General features: G+C 34.4%; 1 protein-coding gene across 3 annotated transcripts; it reads left to right on the top strand.

Moving 5' to 3' along the window:
• Positions 1-1,934: 1,934 nt before the first annotated feature.
• LOC140787420 (splicing factor U2af large subunit B-like) lies at positions 1,935-23,652 on the top strand. 3 transcript variants are annotated; one of them, XM_073136327.1, is made up of 13 exons: positions 1,935-2,212; positions 2,751-3,025; positions 8,439-8,540; positions 10,075-10,142; positions 10,761-10,831; positions 10,962-11,006; positions 11,096-11,155; positions 14,797-14,857; positions 14,943-15,055; positions 15,159-15,605; positions 22,590-22,725; positions 22,988-23,055; positions 23,344-23,652. In XM_073136327.1, the coding sequence occupies exons 1-13, from the start codon at positions 2,093-2,095 to the stop codon at positions 23,479-23,481; spliced, it is 1,704 nt and encodes a 567-aa protein (XP_072992428.1). In that variant the 5' UTR covers positions 1,935-2,092; the 3' UTR covers positions 23,482-23,652. The 3 variants fall into 3 exon arrangements, with proteins under 3 accessions (XP_072992428.1, XP_072992429.1, XP_072992430.1); XM_073136328.1 differs by lacking the exons at positions 1,935-2,212; positions 2,751-3,025; positions 8,439-8,540; positions 10,075-10,142 and adding an exon at positions 10,490-10,684; XM_073136329.1 differs by lacking the exons at positions 1,935-2,212; positions 2,751-3,025; positions 8,439-8,540; positions 10,075-10,142 and adding an exon at positions 10,491-10,577.
• Positions 23,653-24,456: the final 804 nt, after the last annotated feature.

Here is a 24,456-nt window from a genome sequence, read left to right as displayed (position 1 = left end):
AAATTTTTTACTGTAGCAGTGATAAATTACTGTAGCAGAAGGGCAAGTACTATAGCAGAAGGGCAAGTATTGTAGCAGACGGGCGGGCTTAGTTGCGGGCCAAAGGGGCGGGCTTTCGGGCCGGGTCGGACGGGCAAAGAGCTGGCCCGTGCCGCCCATGGGTAGTTCGGGCTTGGGCCGGGTCGGGCCTAAACCGGGTCTGGGCCGGGCACGGGCAGGCTGAGCCATTTGATCATGTCTAAGTCGATATCACGTATCACATATCTAAGAGGGTTAGAAAAGAAATAAAGAGAGTCATGAGCAAAATGCTCAGTGAATATACCTTACCCCGAATCAGTAATGCCAAATAGAGAGTAAATAATGTACTGGATAATCAATGATGCCATGTATGAACATGATATATATGTATCATCAATGACATATATATATAAATAAAATTAATTCTCATGAATGAGCATATTATATCCTCAACCAAAAATATATCACATGATGAAATTATCATATAACATCACTGAATATAACGACATATTATGTATAACAATAATAAAACTGGTCACATCAATAATGATGCCAACCACTAGATAATCGTAAGAGCCAAATATAATCCACATATCTCTTACTATCATAATCAACCATCTCAACTCTGAATATCATCCACCATGCTGGACTACGGTACTCGGCCCCAAACTCGATACACATCATGTCACAAGCTCAGAGCATACCCTGTCATACGCTAAGAGTATCTCTGTAGATGAATTATACCCTGCCATACGCTAAGGGTATCTCTGTAGATAAATCATACCCTACTATACGCTAAGGGTATCTTAAAAGAAAGTAATCATACCCTGCCATACGCTAAGGGTATATCAATGATAGTTGTACCATATCATATGCTAAGAGTACAACCATCAGCTATTACCATACTCTGCCATACGCTAAGAGTATGTCCAGTATTAGTTTGGACCAGATACCGTTTCAGCCATCACATCATATTACATCACATCACATACGCATATACTTTTATGATTTTCCTATACATGATAAATCATATGCATATATCCAGTACGACAATAAATCATGCAACTCAGGAATTTAGATGGTAAAGAAGCCAATAGAAAAATGATGCAATGCCGACTCTAAACATATATCTAACACGTGTATACTTTTGCTAGTCTATAACATGCATACTCATGATAGAGATTATCCCGACATAAAACTATAACAGTATAATCATCTATATATATCACCACTGTACTCATATCTCAGATCAGCCTAATCAAATGCATGATAAAATATGTTTGACTGAAATTATTTCTATGATTTAATATTTATTTTGATAAAATATTAGTTTAATTAATATTATATTTTTGATGTAATTAGTATATAGAAAAATTATTTTAATAATAAGATAATTTATAAATAAATTATTATATAGATTAAATATTATATTATTAATAATTTTATAATATTTATATTTATTTTAAGTATATAAAATGAAAATAATATTTAATAATAATACGTTTTAAAACATGTTTAAGTTGATGAAATATTAAATTATTGATATTTTATGCTGTTTAAATTGAATTTTATTTATTTAATATAAAATAAAAGAGTAGAGAAGAGTGATAAATTATGATAAGATATTGATAAGATGTTTGAGAGAGAAGTGATGAGTAATGAATTATGATAAGATGATTGAGAGAGATAAGATGAGTGATAAATTATAATAAGATATTTAAAAGGGGTTGTAGTTAAATCAACGGTAAATTAGTAATTGGATTAGTGTGTGATATGAATTATAATTTTAATAAATAATATTTATATTCTGGAATATGTCTATCACGATGTTTAGCTGATATCGTGGAATAATTAGTTGTATTGTGAAACAGTACTTTGTTTATTCCTTAAGTGAAGGGGGCTAAAAGTCATACTTCGAACCGAACCGCAACCGCAACCACAACGGATCCGCTTCCAATGCTTTCTACTTGTAGCTTCATCCGACCGCCCCATGCCCTAGAATTAGTCGACGGAAAAGCGAGGGGGAAGAAAAACAACATAGGGCGAAAAGAGAAAGTGGAACTAGGGTCAAATTATGACCGACTACGGTGAGAGGTACGAGGGCAACGGTGGCGCTTATGGCGGATACGGTGGCGACTCTTCGCCTCCGCCGAGGAGTAGCGGCTTCGACGACTTAGGAGATTCCAGATCCCAGGTTTTCTTTGGTTTCTAGCGGCGAATACCTTTTCCTTTTCTATTGTTTTATCGGTTTTCTCTTCACGTCTGAACGATGATAATTTTGGTAGAGAATTTGTTCCTGTTATGTTTTTTATGATAATTCAGGATATTGATGATTTGGGTTGTAGAATCGAAATTTTGGTTTGGTTTGCCTCTTTTAGAGGTGATTTTGAGTTGTAGTGTTAGTTTATTAGAATTTCGGTTTTCTAAAGGGATCAGAGTGCTACACTTTTTTGCCCTTTATTTTTCGTGGAATAAAATCTTTCTATATTTTGTTACTGTTTGCGGAGGGAATTTCATATTATTAATAATAGTCAGGTGTCCAATTGATTGCGTCAGGTGTTGGTGATTGGAATCAAGATTGCTGAAACTTACAGTATGCTCGTTGTCGATGCATTTTAGTTCATGCATGCCGATTGTTTGTTTCATTGATGTATACTGTATTTGTTTCTAAAAGATCGTGTTTTGATGAGTTCCTTTTTTTTTTCCTAACAAGCACCTGTTGGCACTTGCAGTATAATTCTCATGATTATGAAAGAGGGTCCTCTAAAAGCAGGGAGAAAGACAGAGAAAAGGAGAAGGATCGAGATCGAGACCGTGACAGAGATAGGGAGAGGGAAAAGGGAAGGGACAGGGACCGAGAGAGGGGAAGGAATAAGGATAAGGATCGCGATCGGGATCGTGATCGTCCTCACAGAGACCACAGAGAGCGAAGTGAAAAGAGGGAGCATGGTCGAGATAGATCTGATGACTATGACCGTGGTCTCCACCATAGTGGAGACCGTGATAGGTACAAAAGCCGCATTGTCCTGTGATATTGTCTTCTACTGTTTTACATATTTCTTTTTGTTGTGATTAAAATGTTTAAGGGGAGTCAGTAGACTTGATGCAATATTTGCCCCAGATGCACTCTTGATTTGTGTTATGTCATCATCATGTTTCTTATTCTAGAAGCAGATTGTAATTCATCTAGTCATGTGTATAGTGTTTGGAATTTTTTCTTTTCACTTCATTTGTCTTGTGGGATTGAACAAGATGCAATTTTGTTTCAATATTATGTCATCTTCTGGAACATGTCCAACTACAAGTTTTCTTTTAAAAATATATTGATGTCCTCAAGTGGTGTTTTACATTAATTTTGTGTAAAGTTTCTTCTATTTCAATTTCATGTCCTCTAAACCATGATATTGTAAGGAAGTAATGAATCAAGTAAACGAGGAGTCGAGGATACATTTTCATCCATTCTTTGATGCTATATGTGTGAGTGTGTGATTTTATAATTTAAGTCAGGAAATTAACTATAGAAATAATGTGTAATCTTGCAATATCAATTGTTTATTTATACTTATATTGTTACATGTTAAATTCATCCATTATCATGAAAATAGGTGTATGCTGTAATGTAAACTTTGGTGCACCGTGTATTTGTGCCCTATCAGATATATATATGGAGTCCTAAGCACTCTTTCATAAAACTTACAGAAACTTAATGATGACCTAATTTTCTTTCTTCTTTGACCACTTCAAGCTCATATATTGTGTTCCAATTGAAATAGTTGTAGTAGTCAGAATTGGTTGAAACTAGCAAACCTGTAGATACTGAAAAGTAGCAGAAACACCAACTTGAAGCAGTCAAGAAATTTTAGATATATTTTGAGCCAAAACCAATACATTTTTTCTGAATTGGAAGATGTAAATGAATGTTGTCCAGCTTTAGGGCCTAGTTTTAATGGGAGTCCAGCCGTTTTTAGAAGGAATGACTGCCTTCTTAGTGTAACATTAAAAATGTTTAAATTTTAAAGATTGGAACAACTTAATTTTTGAAAATTTTCTAGTGATATACTCAAACTTATGTTTGATATTCTGTTGTGTACAATATTGCTGATCTTAATTCGAACAGTTAAGGAAGTAAATGAGAACATGTCTTTATTTATTTGATGCTACATGTGTGATATCATTGAAAGTAATATTTAGCTCTGAAAACTAACTATATATATTATGCATCGATGCTGGTAGCATCTGTGATAAATGCCATACAAGCTAAATGTTGCAAGCTAATTTAAAGAGCCTATGATGTGAAGCCGAGACTCTATATCAAAGTATTTTGTGCTATGCACGTAGCATGAAGATGTTTACAACTTTACATCTTCATCTTGTTATTAGTCATTAGCTATTTAAGCCCAATCCTAAAACCATGCGTATAGAGTGCACTACCCAACTCTTGCTTGCACAGTTGCATGCATGAGTTATCTCTCATTTAAGTTTGACTATTTGACTTCCTATCGTTATGGTGGGAGATGGATTGATGGAAACATTATTATACTATCTATTAAAGTGTCCTTTAGTATTTTGTAAATAGGCCTCTTGGAATTGTGTGTGGGAATATGAAGGGGTTTTTAGTACTTTTTGATATTCATGTAACCCATGCATGAAGTGAAGCCTATTTTGAGTTATTGAACAACCATCTTTTAGAAGGAGAAGTTGTTCTTGTTTTGCTTCTATTTCTTTGGTGGTTTCTAATTAGAAAAGAGTATGCTCAGCTCTGACATGATGGATTCCATTAAGGGGGCAAGTGCTTGTCTAGCACACTTGTGCTATCTCCTTTAGTCTTTGAATTACCCATGCATCATTTTACAAAATCATTTGTTTATTTACTAGCACTACTGAATATGGAAGCCCATTACTGTAGATATCTGACAATATAGAATAACCCAAAGTTAAGTTCTTGTTCAATCATCTATAAGTGTTCTTTTTCATAATTCCACTATTCTAGCTGAAGGAGGTAGGTGTAGTCGAAAATTTAGGTTGATTATTTAACTTCCGTTTTTTTAGGAATAACTTTTTTCTTATTCCAAAATAACCGCTAACATCATAATAATCCCATTATAGAATATAAAATTATTCATCAAAATTATATTTTTATACCACTCACCAACCTAATTACTAATTTATCCTTGAAATTTATTACATCAATTTACTTTATATCAAATCAAAGGGCATTTATGATAATTTTATAAAAAATAAAATATTTTTTTCTATCTTTTCCTTCACTTTATATTACATCAAAAATAATTATTACATTTTTATTCCAGAATATAGTTAAACATAAAAATAGCTATTTTTGGAATAAAGACCTCATTTTGATAATATCAAAAATGAATATTTATTCTAGAATTGGTTTTATTCCTAAAGTAAACGAGGCTTTAGAGTGAAATTTCCAGAATATACACAGTCAATTGAGATTTATGGCACCTATGCCAATGAGGATTTCATAAATGGATTAATAAATTTTGTTTAATAGTGGGAACAATGGGGAATGGGCAATAATTTCTGTGAATAAAAAGGAAACTACTTTTGGTTCCTAAAGACGAAGGGAAGAAAAAGTAGGATAACTTGATTTATAGATGAAATTTTAAATTTGCTTGCCGAATATTGCTCTTATCTCCTAAGGACACCCTTTGTGCCAATTTCTCTCATGGTGGATCCATAAAGGCAATTTTTAGCAAATGCAACCTGTAGGATATCATGGGTAGTGTTTACTTTTGTTTGCATGTCATATATGATCATCATGTGTTTTTGAAGGGTGGGGCTGTGAGTGACTTGCAAAAAGGAGTTAATTCTATAAAATTTACCTAGTTTAAGTTTTTGTTATATGCATGTTGTAAGTTGTTAAATTTGGCATTAATAAGAGATGTTTATGTGGAGTTTTTTGGGAGAACCATTACATATGTTATTAATAGTTGATTGAGAATTTATGTTTTTGTGAGCTTGATTTTGCAATACACATTGACCATTTGATATGGTAAAGATAGAGACTAAAATGATCTCCTACTTGGTTCTGTATCTAGAGACTACTAGATATGGTATTTCCTATATCTTATTTGACTCGGGCCAAGTATGATATGGATGTAAGTAGGGGTGAAAACAGGTCGGATTTACTCCGACCCAACCCGCTATCCGATCCGATTCGAATCGAATTCGGATAAAAAATTTCTATCCGATTTGGTTACGGGTAGAATTTTTGAAAAAATTCCGAATACGAATTCAGATACGGGTCAGATATAATTTTGGATTCGGATACGGATATCGGATATCTGTTTACCCACATATTTTTTTGAATAATTTACAGTTTTTAGTTTACTTATTTAAATAGTAAATATTGATATTGTTACTAATGAGGTGTTATATATTATTTGTAGAAATTAATTCCTCTAATTTATATGTATTTGACATACGAAAAAATTATTCTTTGTGAAACTCTTAATATTTTTGTGTTCATTATGTCTAAATAAAATATCATAATTTGTTTAAAATTTGATCAACATTTGTTTAAAATCCGATTCTCTATTTGAAAATTATCCATATCCGTTTAATTAGGATACGGTTTTACAATTCGCTATCTGTTTAATATCCATATCTGAATCGTATCTGGACTAAAAATATGTATCCAGATATGGGTTGAGCACTATCCAATTTGTATCCGATCCGTTTTCACCCCTAGATGTAAGTTATAATTCATTTACCTAAATGTTTTATGTATAAGAATCTTGATATGCGATTATTTATAAAATGCCACTCTTAGGTGCACCTTCACTTCACTCTACCCTTACCCAACCCATTTTTACTTATTAATTTGATACCCCAGAACCTAAACCCCTGTTTATTTCATGATTATCATTTTGGAACACTATAATAGATACGAAAAGAAACATCAAAGTATCTTAAATCTAAATTAGAAACAATATTCAAATTATTCCACACATAAACCCAACCACAAGTTTACCCTTTATTTGACTAAAATTATTTTAAAAATCCACTCTCCTATCACCTGCCTATTTCATTCCACAATCCAAAAAGGTTCCCCTCAATTTCCCGCTCAATTTTTGCACCTTGTTCCTCTCTCCTACTACCCACCTATCTTACTATATTGTATACTTGTAAGCATGCATTGTCTATGCCAAATAAAGGTATTTAATTCATTTCTCACTTCTTATTTGTATTTTAGCTCAACTTTATGTTACATCAAAGATAATTATTATACCATTATTCTAGATTACAAGTAAACATTAGAATTCCCTACTCTTGATTAGAACAATTTTTGGACTAAGAGTCTAATAGCTATTCTAGATTTTCTCTTAATCTCAAAGCAAACAAGGCCTAAGGTAAATGTGGATTGAACTAAGTCTAGTATAAATAATAATTCACTATTACTGAAACATTTATACAGATCAATAATATTGGATAGATTTTTATCAGTTTAATATATGATTCTTATTTAAACTAGGTAAGCATTTGGTTAATTTGACCTCTATTTGTATCCACTTGAGATCCGCTTCATATCAAATTACCAACATCAGTCTAAAAGATGTAAATGTATCCCGATGTTTTTAAAATCGGGATACTTCACTGGATCGATTGGGCAACTGTAGGATCAGAATCGTAAGATTGGATTGAGGACCGTAAGATCCAAGAAGGGAAGGAAATTAGAGTAAATATATGTTTGTCTTTGTAACAACCTGCCACAGGAGAATTCCTGTGGTTGTTGTTCTTGGCTGCTTAGTGCAGGAATACGTCCTAGAGCACTTGGCAGTCGGTTGCAGGGATTCTCCTGTAGTCAGGCTATAGGGGGTGCTTCTGTCTTTTCTACTTGAGAATTTCTATTCTCTTCTAGTATGCCATCTTTTACTTGTGATGAGTGAATGTTGATGTGTGTATATGTATATATGCAGATCGCTGATTTGATTGTTTGTGATAGGTGATGACAAAAGGTAGGAATTTTGCTGCAGTCTCAGATTGATATGTAGAATTGGGTAACAACTGTGTTCAATGTCGGTGATGGTAGATGAATGTGAATGTCGGTGGTCTGTGTAAACTGACTGCCATTCTTAGTTTACAGAAGATATTAAACACAAAATCTAAAACTGTAGGATCATACGACCAGGATCGTGATTTTGATATCCATTTTATCAATTTCCAGTGCTCTAATTTGGACATGGATATGGCTTATACCACTATTCACTTATTTGGTCCATATCTCATTCATTTTCACTCTCAAAAGTGCATCCACATGCAATCTGGTGTGGGTTGTATTCAAACTGATCCAGTATGTTATTACTTGTACAGTTCTCTTTTGTGCTGTTTGTATGTTATTAAGTGTAACATTCTCTTTTCCATTCTAATCCATGTCTTAATCTACATTTTAGGCGGAGTGAGGGACGACATAGACATCGTTCTAGCTCTCGATCGAGGGGCAGATCTGATCACAGGTCAATTTCTCCCTCTCGCTCTCGTTCAAGATCAAAAAGGTAACAAACTAATATTATGAGATATATGACAATTAAATCTTCTGGTGTTATGTTTTTCCTTAAATAATGTGTCTTTCATTTCATGTATGTGAAATGATTGTTCTCTCTGTTTTTGTTCATGGAATGATTTGGTACTGCATTCTGATTGTTCTTAGCACAAGATATGACAAATAAATATGGGGATAATTCAAATTGTCGTACCGCTTGGTCGCTGATGTCAATTAAGCATGCTCATATTCTGATTTTTGAATTTTAGAATGTGTAAATCATCTTGCATTTTTGTTTTTTTGATAGATATAGGGCTGTCAAAATAAATGAGCTGGTTGTGCTTGGCTTGAGTTGAGCTTAGCGGAGCCTGAGCTATCAATTTAGACTCAAAATTAATTTTGAGCCGAAGTCGACTTGTTCAGGCTCGACTAGGTAAGCTCAAATTATATATATATATATATATATATATTAATGTACATACATATTATGCATAACTTATAACCATTAGCCATTAGATCGAACTGACTTTTGCTTAGGCTCAGCTCGATAAACTTGAATTAGTTATGTATATATATATATATTATTTATGTGTTAACTATACATATACTATGTATAATATTTATAACCATTAGATCGAGGTGAAGTCAACTCATATAAAGCTTGAAAATAGGCTTGTTTATGGTTCGATCTCAGCTATGAGTCGGCTTGGACTGAGATGATTCGAGCCTGGACAAAAATTTAGGCTCAAAAATTAATACTGAGCCGAGGCTGAGGCACAGTTGGCTTGTTTACACCCCTAGATAGATATAAAAGCTATCTGGTAGATAATATGTTTATTTAAATAAAATTGTTTGCCAAAAATATCAGCATATTGAAAGGCGGGCGCCAAGGCGGTTTAACATTTTTAAAGAGAGAAATGAAGGAGAAATGCGTTCCCAACGTATAAAGAGAGAAAAAAAGGAGAAGAAGAAGATAAGGAGCCTCTCCATTCTCCACTTCTCAAGCGGGCGACGATGGCAAGCAGGTGGCCTCTCCACTCGCATTCTTGTAAGCCTCTCCCTTGCCATCGCTTGCCGTTGTCGTTTGCTTGCCGTCGCTTGGGAGATGACCGAGAGAGGGTGAGATAGTTTTAGGGCCACCTCGGCCTGCCAAGACTGCCCCGGCTATTTGCCTGTCAAGTGATGGCCACCTTCCTTGTTTGCCGGGGCGGGTGGTGTGCCGCCTTGCCAAGGAATGCCTTTTAATACACTGAAAACATTATGATGCAAAACCTTTCTTGCATTTTAAAGGTGGTTCGGTTTTATGGGGTGATAAAGAAATTCTTTCCCAGAATTACTTTTCTTGTTCTTGTTTCTTAAGTGGTAAATTTTTTTTATTAAAAAAGTGGTGAAATTCGAGGCAAGAGAGTAATGTTTCTTTTATCTAATGGTCATGTATTTAGTTAGAAATAACCGTTGATAGTAAGCTATACTTTGGTCAAGTTTTCTAGTTTGTGTCTTTTTATGCTGACCCCTTTACTAATCTTTAATTGACTGATCTAAAACAGCAAGCGCATCAGCGGTTTTGACATGGCACCACCTGCAAGTGCTTTGATGCCTGGTGCAATTGCTACAGGTACGATTACATTTTACTTGTAAAATGGTTTTTGTTTTGCAGTATTGTATTATTTGTCTAGTGAGCAAATTATGTCGAAATGCATGGTGTGTCTTTGGTAAGCAATTTTTTATGACATACTGATAATCATGACTTGAATCTCATCGCAGTCAAATCTAGATTTGTAAATCTATTGTTACTGTTTCCTGCTCTATTTTTCTTTTAAATTAGTGATCTAATTCTGTAACTGAGCAATTTTTTGGTTGTTTTCTTGTTTTTGGTGGTTGTTGTTTGTTTTGTGTGTGTATGTTGTTGTAAGAAGGCAATGTTTGGCCACTTGTCCCACTGTGCTGCCAATGGGCGAGAGCCGACTACTGTAGCTTTTATGTACAAGGAGGAATCAGTGCACCGGTTTGATATCTTGATCGTCTTTAATTGGCAACTACTTCATTTATGGTAGTCTTGCAAATATATACTCTAGTACTTGAATAATCTTTCTATTCTTTTCTGATGATTTCTCTTCTGGAGGCCAGATCAATCTTTGAGGACTTAAAATGTTGATGGTGCATAATTTTTTCTCTAACCATTATAAGAAGCTTAGTGGTGTACACTGCAGTCTAACTTAGTTTGGTTGTACAGGTCAGCTACCTGGATCTGGTCCTGCTATCCCTGGAATGTTTCCTAATGTCTTTTCCTTGGCAGCTGGACAGGTGCTTGTTTTTATTTTAAACTCATTCTAGTTGGTTGCTGCGTACTCTTTTTTTTTTTGCAATTTGTGCAGTAATGTCTTGCAAACCATTTGTAGTATATGTAGCTATTTGATGTCTGCATTTCTCACAGTTACCCACTCTTCCCCTAATGCCAGTGCAAGCAATGACCCAACAGGTATGCTAGTTTGCTATCTATCTATATATATATATATATATCTAGGACAGGGCTTATAATCATGATGTAACAAAACATTGTATCTCTAGGCAACTCGACATGCTCGGCGGGTGTATGTTGGTGGCCTTTCCCCTACCGCTAATGAGCAGGTCATTACACGTCTGCTTCACTTTTCTCACTTGACAACTCTGATCTGCATGACTACTAGGTTCCCTTAATGCCTGTAATTACTTTTGCAAAAATAAGTACCTCTGCTGTGGGGCCAATTCTTTATTTCATGCAATGTTATGCTTAAAAGTTAAAACCTACTCTTCTTGCAATATTTGACTATTTGTTAACAAAATTAAACTGATTAAACAACTTCTCATTTATTCTATTGCTGTTTGTGTCTTTCTCTGAACCTGTTAATGATCAGTTATTTTCTTCATCTGCAAGATGTCCAATTTAAATGTGATGTTTGTGACTCTGTATACAGCTATGTCCGTCTTAAACATGGCTGCATGCTTAGTGTTGTATATGGGCTTTCTGAGTCAGCGTGAGTTGATAATATGTTGTGGATAGGTTAGTCCATTGGTCTAAAACTTCATTTTTATGATTGCGTTGGAAATTGTCATAGAAAGGGTTGTGAATTTTCAATGTCGCTGACATTTCGGGCTTTGAGGCCATTTGTAAGATGAGCGACACTTGGTGTGACATCTAAGGCTTGTTCCATGCTTATTAGTGGGACACCCTTTAGACAAGGATCCTTTATTTTTGGTTCATTGAAACTTATTCATGACTCTCTACCTATAGGTAATAGTTCTACAACTGTTAACATTGTTTTAATACATTCACATCCATCCATGGCCAATTTACAACAAAATACATAGCAATATTCATGGAAATACCCCAAAAGGTATATATACTGAACAAATTTTCTGATACAACTTTCAGCATCTGTTAATCTTCATCTAGGCATACATGTCTTCTTTTCTTTGACCTGGTAACAACTTTCTTTCCTGTCTCTTGTCACTGAAAACCTGCCCAAGACAAAAGGAGGGAGCTGATACTGTAAGATCCTCCCGCCTTCTTATCTTTGATAGGAATTTTGTTTAATATTTGATAGCCTACAACCATTGTTAAGAAATGACAAAAATATTTAACTGTAAAAATTCCGTCTTTCTCAAATCTCCCTTGGATTTATTCTTACACCAGCAAAGGGATTAATATATATATATTCCTAGTATAGTGTTATCAAATCTTGCTCCTACAATAGATGTGCATCCAGGTCAAGGATGGCCATGCCGATCAGCATGCCTCGTGCCGATCGACATTTGCCGTGCCAGTAGAGGCACGTCACTTGGCATGGGGTGTGCCTATGACACACCCTCGTGCCGATCCGGCACAGCCATGTGCCGGTCATGTGCCAATGTAGACATTTTTTTTTAAATTTTTCTATTTTCATCAATCTTTATCAAATCAACTTTTCTTATTTTCTTAGCAAACATGATATGACACGTGGAACCTATTTTTTTAAACTTTTTTATTTCCATTAATTAACTCTTGTCATTTGTCATTTTTGAAATGACAATTTATTTGCCATTTTTTAAAATTGGAATGACAACTCATTTGTCAGGCCTAGACAACCACAAAATTGAAATTATTAGAGACAGAAGAAAGGAAAGGGACAATCTCAAGCTCAATATGATTACAGTCAGATGAGGGAAGGAGTTGAGTCTATAGGTAGTAGGACATCAGGAGAGGTGCGCCCACAGGATGATATGAGTTCATCATCATTACCATCATATCAATCACACCCACCAGAGCCACAACACTTTTATTATACTTCATATCCACAATCTGCATATGCTTATGGTGTGCCTGTGCCTATGCTGGTACCGGTCGTTCCCGTGCATATTCAATATTCATATCATCGAAGAATTACAAAATTCTTATTTGTATGAAGACTATGCGAGACGTTATAACGAACAATATTATCAATGGATGAGTTTTGAAGAATATCGACAGTATTTAACGCAACATTCCCGTGTTATTTTTGTGCCAACAAATGAAGTCTTTGATCCTTCTCGTCATTCTACGTTCAACTAGATATTAGTTTTACTTATTGAACTATTATCAATTATGTATTGAATGTTATTATGTGTTCAATTATATTATGGAGTATTCAATCATATTATGGAGTGTTTAATCATTAATATAAATTTTAATGAATGTATTCAATTATATTATGTGTTGAATAATATTTATATTCAATTGTTGTTTTATCTTTAATAAAATAGGTTATTTATAAAAATAATCTAAAGATAAAACATTGTAATGTAGATTTTAAATTTTAATACCGAGGCGTGCCGTGCCGATGGTGGCGCGGCACGGCACGGCCATCACTGATCCAGGTACCTTCAATACAGATTATTCCATCTCCTTTAAATTTCATAGACAGTAATGTCCGCACCCTAAGCAATCTCAGAAAAACCTGGGAGAGACTACACAATTTGGCAATTTACAATCCCTTAGGCAAATTGCCCTTTCAAAAAATGAATGGATTTAAGATTTTCAAATCATTCCAGCTTGATTGTAGTAGCTGTTTGCTTTATCTTTCTCCAGAATGGAGAACGTCTATATGAGCATTCAGCTTAAGAAATGCTTAAGATTTTAGTTCACTACCTTTCATAGTACTTTTGATTGATAAGTCTAGCCCAAAACTGATGGTCAGAGTTCATAAACCTCCACCACCTCTTAGCCAAAAGAACCACATCCATATTCTGCAAATCAAGAATTCCCATCCTTCCGAATTCCCTGTCACATTCCTTTCAAAGTCCAGCTCCAGAAGAAGTCCCTTCTCGTTCTTTTTTGCATGAAATAAAATCTTACGAGCACTTTCCATGCTTTCCAAGACTTCTCTTTTCAATATAAAAGCACTTTGGCAACCATCTATTATCTGAGAATTTTTTTGCTTAGTTTGTAAGAACTTCTGTGTGATCATCCTAGAACTGCTTTTAAGAGGCTGATGGGTCTGAAACATTCCATTAGGTAAGCCCCTTGCTTCTTAGGAATTACATAAATTAGGGCATAATTCAGTCTGAAATTTGAAACTGCCTTCAAAGAGATCAGCAAATAAACTCATTACTTCAGGATTAATAGCATCACAATGTTGTGATATAAACAAAAGCCATTTGTCCCAGAGTTTTTGTGATCAACTGTTGGGAAAATTGCCTTTTCCACCTTTTGCTCAGTAAAAGCTTGCATATTGAATATAAGCTTCACTTTGATTTTGTTTTGGAAGGTGATATTTTTGTGTATTATGATAAGAAATGTAGCTAAGCCTTAAGCTGCAATATGGATTTACTATCTACTTTAATCTTAATCTTTGAGGGCCATAATCTCTGCTATGTTTCTATATTAGGAAATGACCTTATTCTGGTGATTTTCCTATAGTTCTTCTGGTCATGTTTTCCCTCTATCTTTGGAGATTAAGTTCCTCCATTTCTAGAGCATTGTAGCCTGTGATTTTGTTATATTCAAGATTGCAGTTTCTAACATTTGCTATTTGCATTCATTCAAGACGCAATCTGTTTTTCTCATTTATTTAAAATATAGTTGTCTTTTATGCCTCAGGCCAGATTGTAGTTGCATTTCAACAATTTTCTGCTACTATGCTTTTTCTTTTGGGGAATAAATATGGGTACTGTTTCAAATTTGGGTATTACTTAGGGGAGCACAAATTCTATTAGGTTGTATTGTTTGTGCAGAACTGATCCTTTTTTTTTCCTCCATGGAAATTTATCTGCAGTCAGTTGCAACATTCTTTAGCCAGGTTATGTCTGCTATTGGAGGAAACACCGCTGGCCCAGGTTACTATTAAACAGATATCTCTGCATTTGGAAATTTTGATTTCATTAAGTCAATTGATGAGTCCCCCCTTTTGGTTGTCTTCAGGTGATGCAGTTGTCAATGTGTATATAAACCATGAAAAGAAGTTCGCTTTTGTGGAGATGAGGTCAGTTGAAGAAGCAAGCAACGCAATGGCCTTGGATGGCATAATTTTTGAGGTATGTATTTCTCAAAAGCTCTCTGTAGAATACAATTTTTATGTTATGTTACGGATTGTGAGGTTCCTTTGAACTGCCCACTCATCTCCATGAACATGTTTAGGGTGCTCCAGTTAAAGTCAGAAGGCCAAGTGATTACAACCCTTCTCTAGCAGCTGCACTTGGACCTAGCCAACCCAATCCCAATCTTAATCTTGCTGCAGTTGGGCTTACACCTGGTTCTGCTGGTGGGCTAGAAGGTCCAGATCGTATTTTTGTTGGTGGGCTTCCATACTACTTTACGGAGGCTCAGGTTAGGGAACTGCTCGAGTCCTTTGGGCCTCTTCGAGGATTTGATCTTGTAAAGGACAGGGAAACTGGTAATTCAAAGGGATATGCCTTCTGTGTCTATCAAGACCTTTCTGTCACGGACATTGCATGTGCAGCACTTAATGGCATCAAGATGGGAGATAAAACCCTTACTGTTAGGCGTGCAAACCAAGGTGCCACACAGCCAAGACCAGAGCAAGAAAGCGTATTGTTGCAGGCACAACAACAGGTGGCATTGCAGGTAAAAAGCAAATTATATATTTTTTTAAAACTTACATTTAAGTTTACTATGAATTGGAGCTGATGATTCAAAATAAACTACTTGTTTCATTTGCAGTTGCATCTTATAAGTTCGATTGTATCACGTTGTCTTCTACCTTTGTAGCTTTTTTGTTTTCCTTTTCTATATAACGTAATAACAGGATGATCTATCTCTTATAGTTTCATAAACATTTGTGGAAATGTGAAGGCTGATTGAAGGCTTTAGTTCTTGAGAAAAATTAAGCAAATGAAGTGTTGGTTGGAGTTGATACTTGGGGATTAGGAGAACTTGATGGAGCATGTCTTAGTGGATCTTTCATATGCATTTTATTTTATTGTTAATAAAAACAAATTGATGACAAAATCCATGCATTATTCTGTGAGTATACTCTTTATAATGTACTTGTTAGCTTTTTTGATACCTATCTTGTCTGGATACATGATCACTATATTTAGAAGTATATGAGCCTCATATTGATAGTATATTTGAGTACAGTTACCGTCTTTTAGCATAAGCTGCCTCTTAGTTAGTTGGGGGTGAAATTAAATGTTTGTAAATAGTTTTTCTGGTTAACGACCTAAAGCTGGCACATGTAGGGTATGATGCTGTCAAGTTCTATTGATCTGATTTGCCTGTAGAAAACTCGTTAGTCCAAATATTTTAGATCTAAATTATCCTAGTTGCGACATTTTCTTTAGTGTGTGGCAAGTAGACACCCTTGTAAAATAGATATTGGCCCTCTTTGTGCTAGGATTTATGCAAATACTGCCTCCAGGATATTATAGTTGAATCCCTAGTGTGCACACACTGTTCAGACCTGCCAGGATGAGTTCCTGGCCGTCCCTGGCCGGTGAATCACTGATCAAAGAGCGAGCAGCGGCCAGGTTTAATGATTTTTCTTCCATTTGGAATTTTTATGCTCTTCTCTGAGCTGAGAGTGCCCGCCCTTTCTGTCGTGAGAGTTTCTACTGGACAACCTTCATGTGATGCATAATAGTTTGAATTTTAAATCTTGATTTTCTGTGTAGACTCAAAAGGTGGCTTTTCTTACCAAACATTATATTCTAATATTAGGCTCATGTTAAGTCCAAATATGGGTACCAACCTAGGATGTAGAAAGGTCCGGTATTTCTAAATATGAATAATAATAAATATCCAATTTAATTAGAGCCAATTTACTTTTTGGCTATTTAATTTTGACCAATAGACTGGTAGGATGAGGATTTTTGACAAACAAAGTTTTTCAATACACTTGGTTTTTAGGTCCGAAAAGTTTGACGGTAAAATATGACCATGATATTTAATTTCAATTCTTGAACAAAAACTAAATTTGCTTGCAACCAATTTTGATTTTGACCAAGAGGTTTCTAATTCTGTTTGGAAACTTCTAATTGCTTTAACTCAATTGTCTGGATCAGTTGTTACAGGCAACTTTTACTTAAGTAACCTGAAGAACATTTATAGAATAAAGAGGAAGAGTGAGATGGCACATGAAAAAATACCAAATTGCTAGCCTATTTGACAACACATGCATAGCAAGTTTAGAGCTGTTGAAATCTTGTTAGAACAAGAGCATGGTAATAAAACTAAGCAATTAACACATGCCCATTGATGGCTTTATACCAATAAATGATTAAGGTAATTTAATCATGATTAATTAAGGATAATAATAAAATCATATACTTAATTAAATAATATGTAAGTACTAATATAATTGCAACTCATATTTTTTTTATATGGATAGCTACATTTAGTAAGATTCTAAGTATTAGTTTTGGGATTCGAATTGGCTGCTTGAAAAAATGATTTGTATTAGTCATATCAGCAGTATTGATCACTTTGGTATCATACTATTTTTAGATTACACAAACTTCTAAAAATTATTCTAAAATGCTTGAAAAATTCTAAATATTTAGGAAAAAGGACATGGAAAAACTTTGTTATCTCTCTGTCTTCTTGCTACAAAAGGATAGAGAGAAGAAAAAAAATCTTACATCATCGGAGAACTAATTGCCGTCATTTGATCGGAGGAAGGGAATGTATCAGGAGAGGGGAAGACTGAAAAGGAAAGCGAGCATGGAAAAGAGGAGGGTAAAGTAATATTAGTTTAGGATCCAGGTCGGATCTGTCCTGGTAAGAAACTAATTGAGTATGTTAAAAAATGGGCTTGTTTCGGTCAATCCAAGTGATTTCTACCCTAAACTAGTAAGAATACTGGTCTCCACCATAGATTCCTAATTCATTTTAGACGAAAATTCATTTCATGACATAAGCGCACACCTACAAGATCTAGTTGGAAAAAATAATAATGCTACATCTATTTGTTGAGATCAAAAGATGGAAGTGATGCAGTAGTTTACGTAGTACTAATCTGAAGGGCAGAAAGATAATATTCTCAGATCTGATCATGGTGGAGAGTACACCATATGTTTTCCAGGAGTTTAGGTGAAAGCACGGGTTCAGTTGTGAGGTTACTCCACCTTACTCACCTCAGTTGCTAAGAGGAAGAACATGACTCTTGTTGATATGTGTCATGCTGATATCATTAGGGTTACCCCGTCAGTAGTAGGGGAAAGCTTGGTGTCGGTTGTTCACATTTTGAACTGAGTTCTCCATGGCAAGACGGAGATAACTTCCTATGAATTCTGGAAGGATAGAAACTAGAAAGCCGACTTTAAGCTATTTCAGAGTTTGGGGATGCTTAGCTTAGGTGAGAAAGCCAGGTTCCAAAATTTGGCAAGCTTGGACCAAAGACTTAAAGATGTGCTTTTGTTGGATATTTTCAGACCAGGTCAGCATTAGTTTTTGGGTCTTGATTTTCATGTCATTTTTGAATTGAGGGATGCCAATTTCTTTGAAGATAATTTAATGTCTAAGAAGAGAATGCTGATGGATCGAGAAGACGAATTGGTCCCAAAATCTAATCTGGTAGATGATGAGAATTAAGTGCTAAGAAGTTCGAAGGAATAAAAAGGCTAGTAAGTCACCTGTGTATTGTGTCGAACAAGATCCTTTGGCTGTGAAGGAAGTTCTTTAGTCTTGAGATACCATATTCTGGTAGGAAGCTGTGGATGATGATTGGTGAAATAAAGTCTAGTATGTCTAGTTAGACATGGAGTTGGTTGATTTGCCCCTAGGTGTAAAGCCTAGTTATTGGTTTTAAACGTGATTTAAAAGTATGTTTCCAAGTAAAGGTCATTTCATTCTATCTTTTATCATGCACTTTTTTAAAAGGGTGTTTTTAGTTGTTAGGAAGTGTGCGAAGTGAAGCGATATTGGAAAGTTGAAGCTTTTAAAAGTAAGATTTTAAAACTCGGTATTAGGACCGGGATCGACTATTATTAAAAACGATACATATCGGCCACCCGTATTAGATTGCACTATTTTAAATTACGTAAAATTCTAAATATTATTTAATATTCAGAAAAATTGTTAAAAATTTATGAACAATAACAGAAAAATAAGAAAATAAAATTAGTTATATATGAAGCCTAAAAACTAAAGAAAAGCTCACTCAAAACTATAATGAATTCCTACTTGAATTTAACAAATTTTTATACTTATAAATTATAACACAGTGAATATTGAGATCTCTCTTTACTGTTGGTCTATAGCGGTAAGAAAAAATGAGTTAAAAAAGTGGATGAGAAATAGAGAAAAGGGAAATGAGAAAAAAAAAACTTGTTCGGGTTCATCAAAATTTGGAGTAGCTGGAGGGGCTCATCGGATCGGTTGTTGAATGAGCTCGTTGAAATATGAGGATGGAAAGAGAATGTTGACAGATAGATGGTAAAAACTGAAAATTTAAAAAGAAGGCGGTTGAGGATATCAATTACTAATGCCTGCTATGTTAGATACATTTTATATTCGATTTGAATCTTAGAAAAATTTAGTTTCTAGCTGGAGGGGCTCATCAGATCGATCGCTGAATGAGCTCGTTGAAATATGAGGATGGAAAGAGAGTGTGTGACAGATAGATGGTAAAAACTGAAAATTTAAAAAGAAGGCAGTTGAGCATATTAATTACTAATGCCTGCTATGTTAGATATATTTTATATTCGATTTGAATCTTAGAAAAATTTAGTTTCGGCTAATATTGCTGAGTTCTGGATGATTCGTATTGGCCTATTCCAGACCAAAACCAGTCAGTAGACTAAAAGCATTTATCTACATCTATAACCCTCGAAAGTTTCTTATTTATATGTATAATCTTTTAAATTTTAAAAGCCATATTTTTTTTCCACGGATACACTTTATGATACTTTTTGACAACTATAAGCAAAATCTTTTGTACTTAAAATATAGAAAGACATAAATATCATTAACTGAAAAGAATATATAAAAAACAAGAATAAGGGTATCCTTTTCTTTTCATAGTCAAATTAATGAAATATTAATAGTTAGTTAGGTTTGAGGGGGATCCAAGAAAAAGTTCTTAAAGGTTTCCATGCGAAAACTATGGATTTTATGAGAGATAAACATAGATGTCAATTTTAGAGGGGTATACATGTAAATAACATATTTTAAAAGGGTATACATAAAGGAAAAAAACATGAAATAAAATAATTTGGATTGAGATATAAAGTTTTGTAAGAACTTAGTGGTCGATACTTTACATGCAATTAATGGAGAGGAACTGAATTGGGCCAAAAATAGAAGTAAATAGGGAAGTCCAATGATTTAGGGAAAGTTAGAAAAGTCACTTTTCGATTCACTTATTGCAAATTTGCAACGAAATAATATAAAGTGGTGCTTTTTTGAAAATACCTATTTCATTTCCTTCACTTCCCAACAACATACCATGCGGAAAGCAACCTTTGCATTGGTTTTGCATGTACCATTCCCTACTTGGGTGCATTTTCATCGGGTAAATATTAGCGCAAGAGCTATGAGTATGATAGGTATGTGGCTAAATTGGAGTAGCCTTGGTTGTTAAGAATTTGTTTAAATATCAGCATAGTGATCGGCTAATAATCCCTAATTTTTTCAATTGGATTTTATGGGTGTGTGCTAAATGTAGATTCCTATATAAACTAATGTGAGTTATAATATATTAGTATTTAGATATTATTTAATATAATATATGATTTTAATTTTATCTTTATTTATGATTAAATTACCCTAATTACTCATTAAGATAAAAAGCTTTTAGTCAATATGTATTAATTGGCAGTTTATTGTAATGCTTTAATTTTAGCTAGATATTAGTAGCTCTAAGATTGTTATGCATGAGCTGTCAATAGGATGACAATTTGGTGTTTTTCCTCTTGCTTACCTCACTCTTCCTCGTCATTCTATAAATACTTTTCACATGATTTGGGTAAAAGTTTGTTGTAAAAACTATTATAGATAAAAATCGAGTTGAAGCAATTAGAGGATTTTCAGTCTAAATTTTACTCTTGATAAATATTGAAGTTGGTTTCGGAAAACTAACTTAGCCAACTTTAGTTTTTGGCATTTCAAGAGTTAGAATTAAATGTTCAGTTTTTTTTTATTTTTTATACTCAATTATTTTGTACCTGAGAACTAACTATACCGAAAAGTTATGTCTGCTGAAAAAACTCTTCCTGCTGCAATACCCAGTCGATGATATTTGTTATTTATTGCAATTAGAAATATCGGGCCAGTCTGGTTACTAGTTTTGGTCTGGGATCGGCTAGTTTCAATCATATCGATCAATCCATCTCTGCTGTATCGGTCAAAACTAGTTGAAATGAGTTTTTTTTAAATATTTAGGCCAGATTTAAATAGATTGACAGGGGAATATTAGTGATTGATGGCCCTAGCTGCCTTCTTTCCAAATTTTTAAATTTTACTCTATTTCTCACACACACTCCTCTATCTCTCACACTTCATCAATCCAATGAGCTATTTTGGCTGCTTCACACTATGGTGAACTCGGGTAAGTATTTTTTTTTTTTGGTATTTCTCTTTTCTCTTTTTCATTCACCCTTTAACTCCTCCTTCTTACTACTACAGAACAACAATGAAGAGAGATAGATTTCTCTTTTCATTTTGCTTTCACAACGGTAATTTACGAGCTTAGAAATTTATCGATCTGGTTCGAAATTCATCATGATTTTGAACAAGTACTTATTTTAGTTTTTAACCTTTATATGTGAGTAAATTTTTATTTTCTTATTTTTATGTCACTTTCTCTAAATATTTATAAATTTTCCTGCATTTGTAAATAAAATTTAGAATTTTATATAATAAAAAATAGTTTGATTCGATGCGGGTAGTCTATATGGTCGATATATATCGTTTTTCTAGCGGCCTGTCTCGATCCTGAATTTTAGGACATTGGTTTGGCCGACAAACTTGATTGTAGAATTACCATTTACCATGCTTATTAAATCTTTAGTTGATACTTCATCTCAATTTGTGTATATGATGCTTCTGTTAATAATCTGCTGTGGAAAGTTAAATATTGATGAAAAGTGTGAAAAGTTAACCCGAGCTTCCAGATTGATGATAAACCATATGATGGACCTAGTGAGGAGCTATGTTGAAAACAGAATCTGTCTTGTGTTGATTACCAATCTATCTAGCTTGTATATGATTGGATTGTTGGTATAAGCCTAAATGATCTGGCTTGCCCTCTTTCAAATTGACAGAATATTGACAATATTTCCTTTTTTGTCAGAAGTGGTAGAGTTATGTACATACATCATTCATAATTTCATAGACAAGAAGATCCTGCAACCTCATTGGTCTTTTGATAACTTATGCTATTGCCTGACTGGAGTTTGTCACTGATGCTGGTTAAGGGGATTTAGAGGAAATGACACATTGCTTGCTGCAATCTTCTGGAAGTCGCTTCAACTGTTAATACTGTTAGGTCCCATTATCAATGTTCTGCATATGAGACTTTTAAGTGTTTCTTGTTTCCTACTGGATTTTCTGGAACAAATTTGAATTTGTTCAAGTATTTTTCCTTGAACATGTTGTATTTTTGTGCAGAGGCTTGTTTACCAGGCTGGATCCCTTCCTACTAAGGTGGTATGCTTAACCCAAGTTGTTGGATCAGATGAATTGAGAGATGATGATGAATATGAGGACATAATGGAAGATATGAGGGGAGAAGGGGGAAAATATGGTAACTACAACCTGTTACTGTAGTTTTTCCTTGGCTATGCATTTTAAAACTGTGATATGCTATCTAAAATTTGATTTTATTATTAGAAATTTCTAATCTGTCATTATGTCATTCAAGGTTTAACCTACTGAATATTCTATTCTCTGTGTTTGCTCCTGGACTATCTCTTGTTAACCTGCTTTATATTCCTACATACTCCATTTGAAAACTCCCACAATTGGATTTTGTACCTGCTTTAAATTCCTGCTTTAAATTCCTGCAGGTAACTTGGTCAACGTTGTGATCCCCAGACCTGGGCCAAATGGAGAGCCTGCTCCTGGGGTTGGAAAGGTCAGTCTGCATTAGCATGAATTTGGTTTGCTACACGACATGATATTTTTCCTCTGCTGTAGAATATAGAATAGTTGCCTATCATTTCCCCATAAGTTTGTTGTACCTGCTTGATACTATGAAGTGTAATTAAATTTGTCTGTGCATCTTCCATGTGGCACAGTTAATATATGTGATTACTTCATTTGTTGAAATCTTAGATCAACAAAGACCAAATGAAAACTGAGAGATAAGCTTTTCCTTTCTCACTATGATCACATTGAAGTTTGATCATTCTCTTACTTTCAGGTATTTTTGGAGTATGCGGACACTGATGGTTCATCGAAAGCTAGGCAAGGGTTGAACGGAAGGAAATTTGGCGGAAGCCAAGTAGTTGCAGTTTTTTATCCTGAGAGCAAGTTTGCGCAAGGAGAATACGATGGCTGATTTCTTTCAGCCTCATTTTAGCACTTGCTTTTCTTTTTATGCAATCGGTGCTGTCAGAACATCTGGATGCCTTTTGTTTCTTTGTACTGCACAATATAAGTTCTTATTAGTTTCTTACATCTGGATTGCTGTAAAGACTTAAAAGATGAATATGGTTTGTGCTTCTTCACAGATGCTTTTGTAGTTTGGCTACAAGCCCACAAGTGCGCATTGCTCATTTCATCTTTAAGCATAGATATGACAGTTCATAACGTGTAATGCTCAAGCTAGGATAGTATACAAGCCTGATACTATATTTTGTCTTCTTTGTGTGTGTGCACGCGGGAGAGAGATCGATATATTAAATGGGTTGGATTTGGTTTCATCATTAAAAGATTTGTGCGGATTCGGGTCGGATCTAATTCTAGTATCCGATCCATTTGGGTCGGATCCAATTCTAGTATGATATTTGATGGACATAATATTTCAAGAAAAAAAAATCTTAAAACAAAGATGGAAAGCGAGGAATTAAACGGAGCCTTTATGGTTCTGCACATTTATAGTCTTTTATTTTTGGTAATGCATTAAAATATTAATACTAATAAGGTATAAATGATTGGCAAATTATTGTTTTATGATATGTCTCTTAGATATCTTTTTATAAAATTTCCTTGTATACTATATTATCGACATCGGAGTCTAATTTATTGTCCCGTTTATATTCAGATCTGACCCGAGTTTGAAATGACGATAAGAAATGATTTAGATATGGATATTATATTTAGCTTTCCATTTATACTCCGATTTGAGTACAAACACAATAAAATTAAATGGATATGAATTTAATTTACATGTATCCGACTGAATTCGGTTCAATTACATCCCTAAATGTGGATGGCTTGTATTGATTTGGTTGAACATCTAAATAGAATGGTACCACAAACCCTCCAAATACAAATATAAATACAAATATTGGATGGATTGAACTACACCCAG

This window comes from Typha latifolia, chromosome 4 (genome assembly GCF_019914945.1).
Source record: "Typha latifolia isolate L0001 chromosome 4, TyphaL0001v2, whole genome shotgun sequence".
Lineage (NCBI taxonomy): Eukaryota > Viridiplantae > Streptophyta > Magnoliopsida > Poales > Typhaceae > Typha > Typha latifolia.
This window is presented reverse-complemented; position numbering and strand designations above follow the sequence as displayed.

Excerpts from the sequence above, each read along its gene's own strand:
- LOC140787420 (XM_073136327.1), top strand. The coding sequence starts at position 2,093 with ATGACCGACTACGGTGAGAGGTACGAGGGCAACGGTGGCGCTTATGGC. Across the intron at positions 8,541-10,074 it reads TCTCGTTCAAGATCAAAAAG|CAAGCGCATCAGCGGTTTTG; the intron begins GTAACAAACTAA and ends GATCTAAAACAG. Across the intron at positions 10,832-10,961 it reads TTTCCTTGGCAGCTGGACAG|TTACCCACTCTTCCCCTAAT; the intron begins GTGCTTGTTTTT and ends CATTTCTCACAG.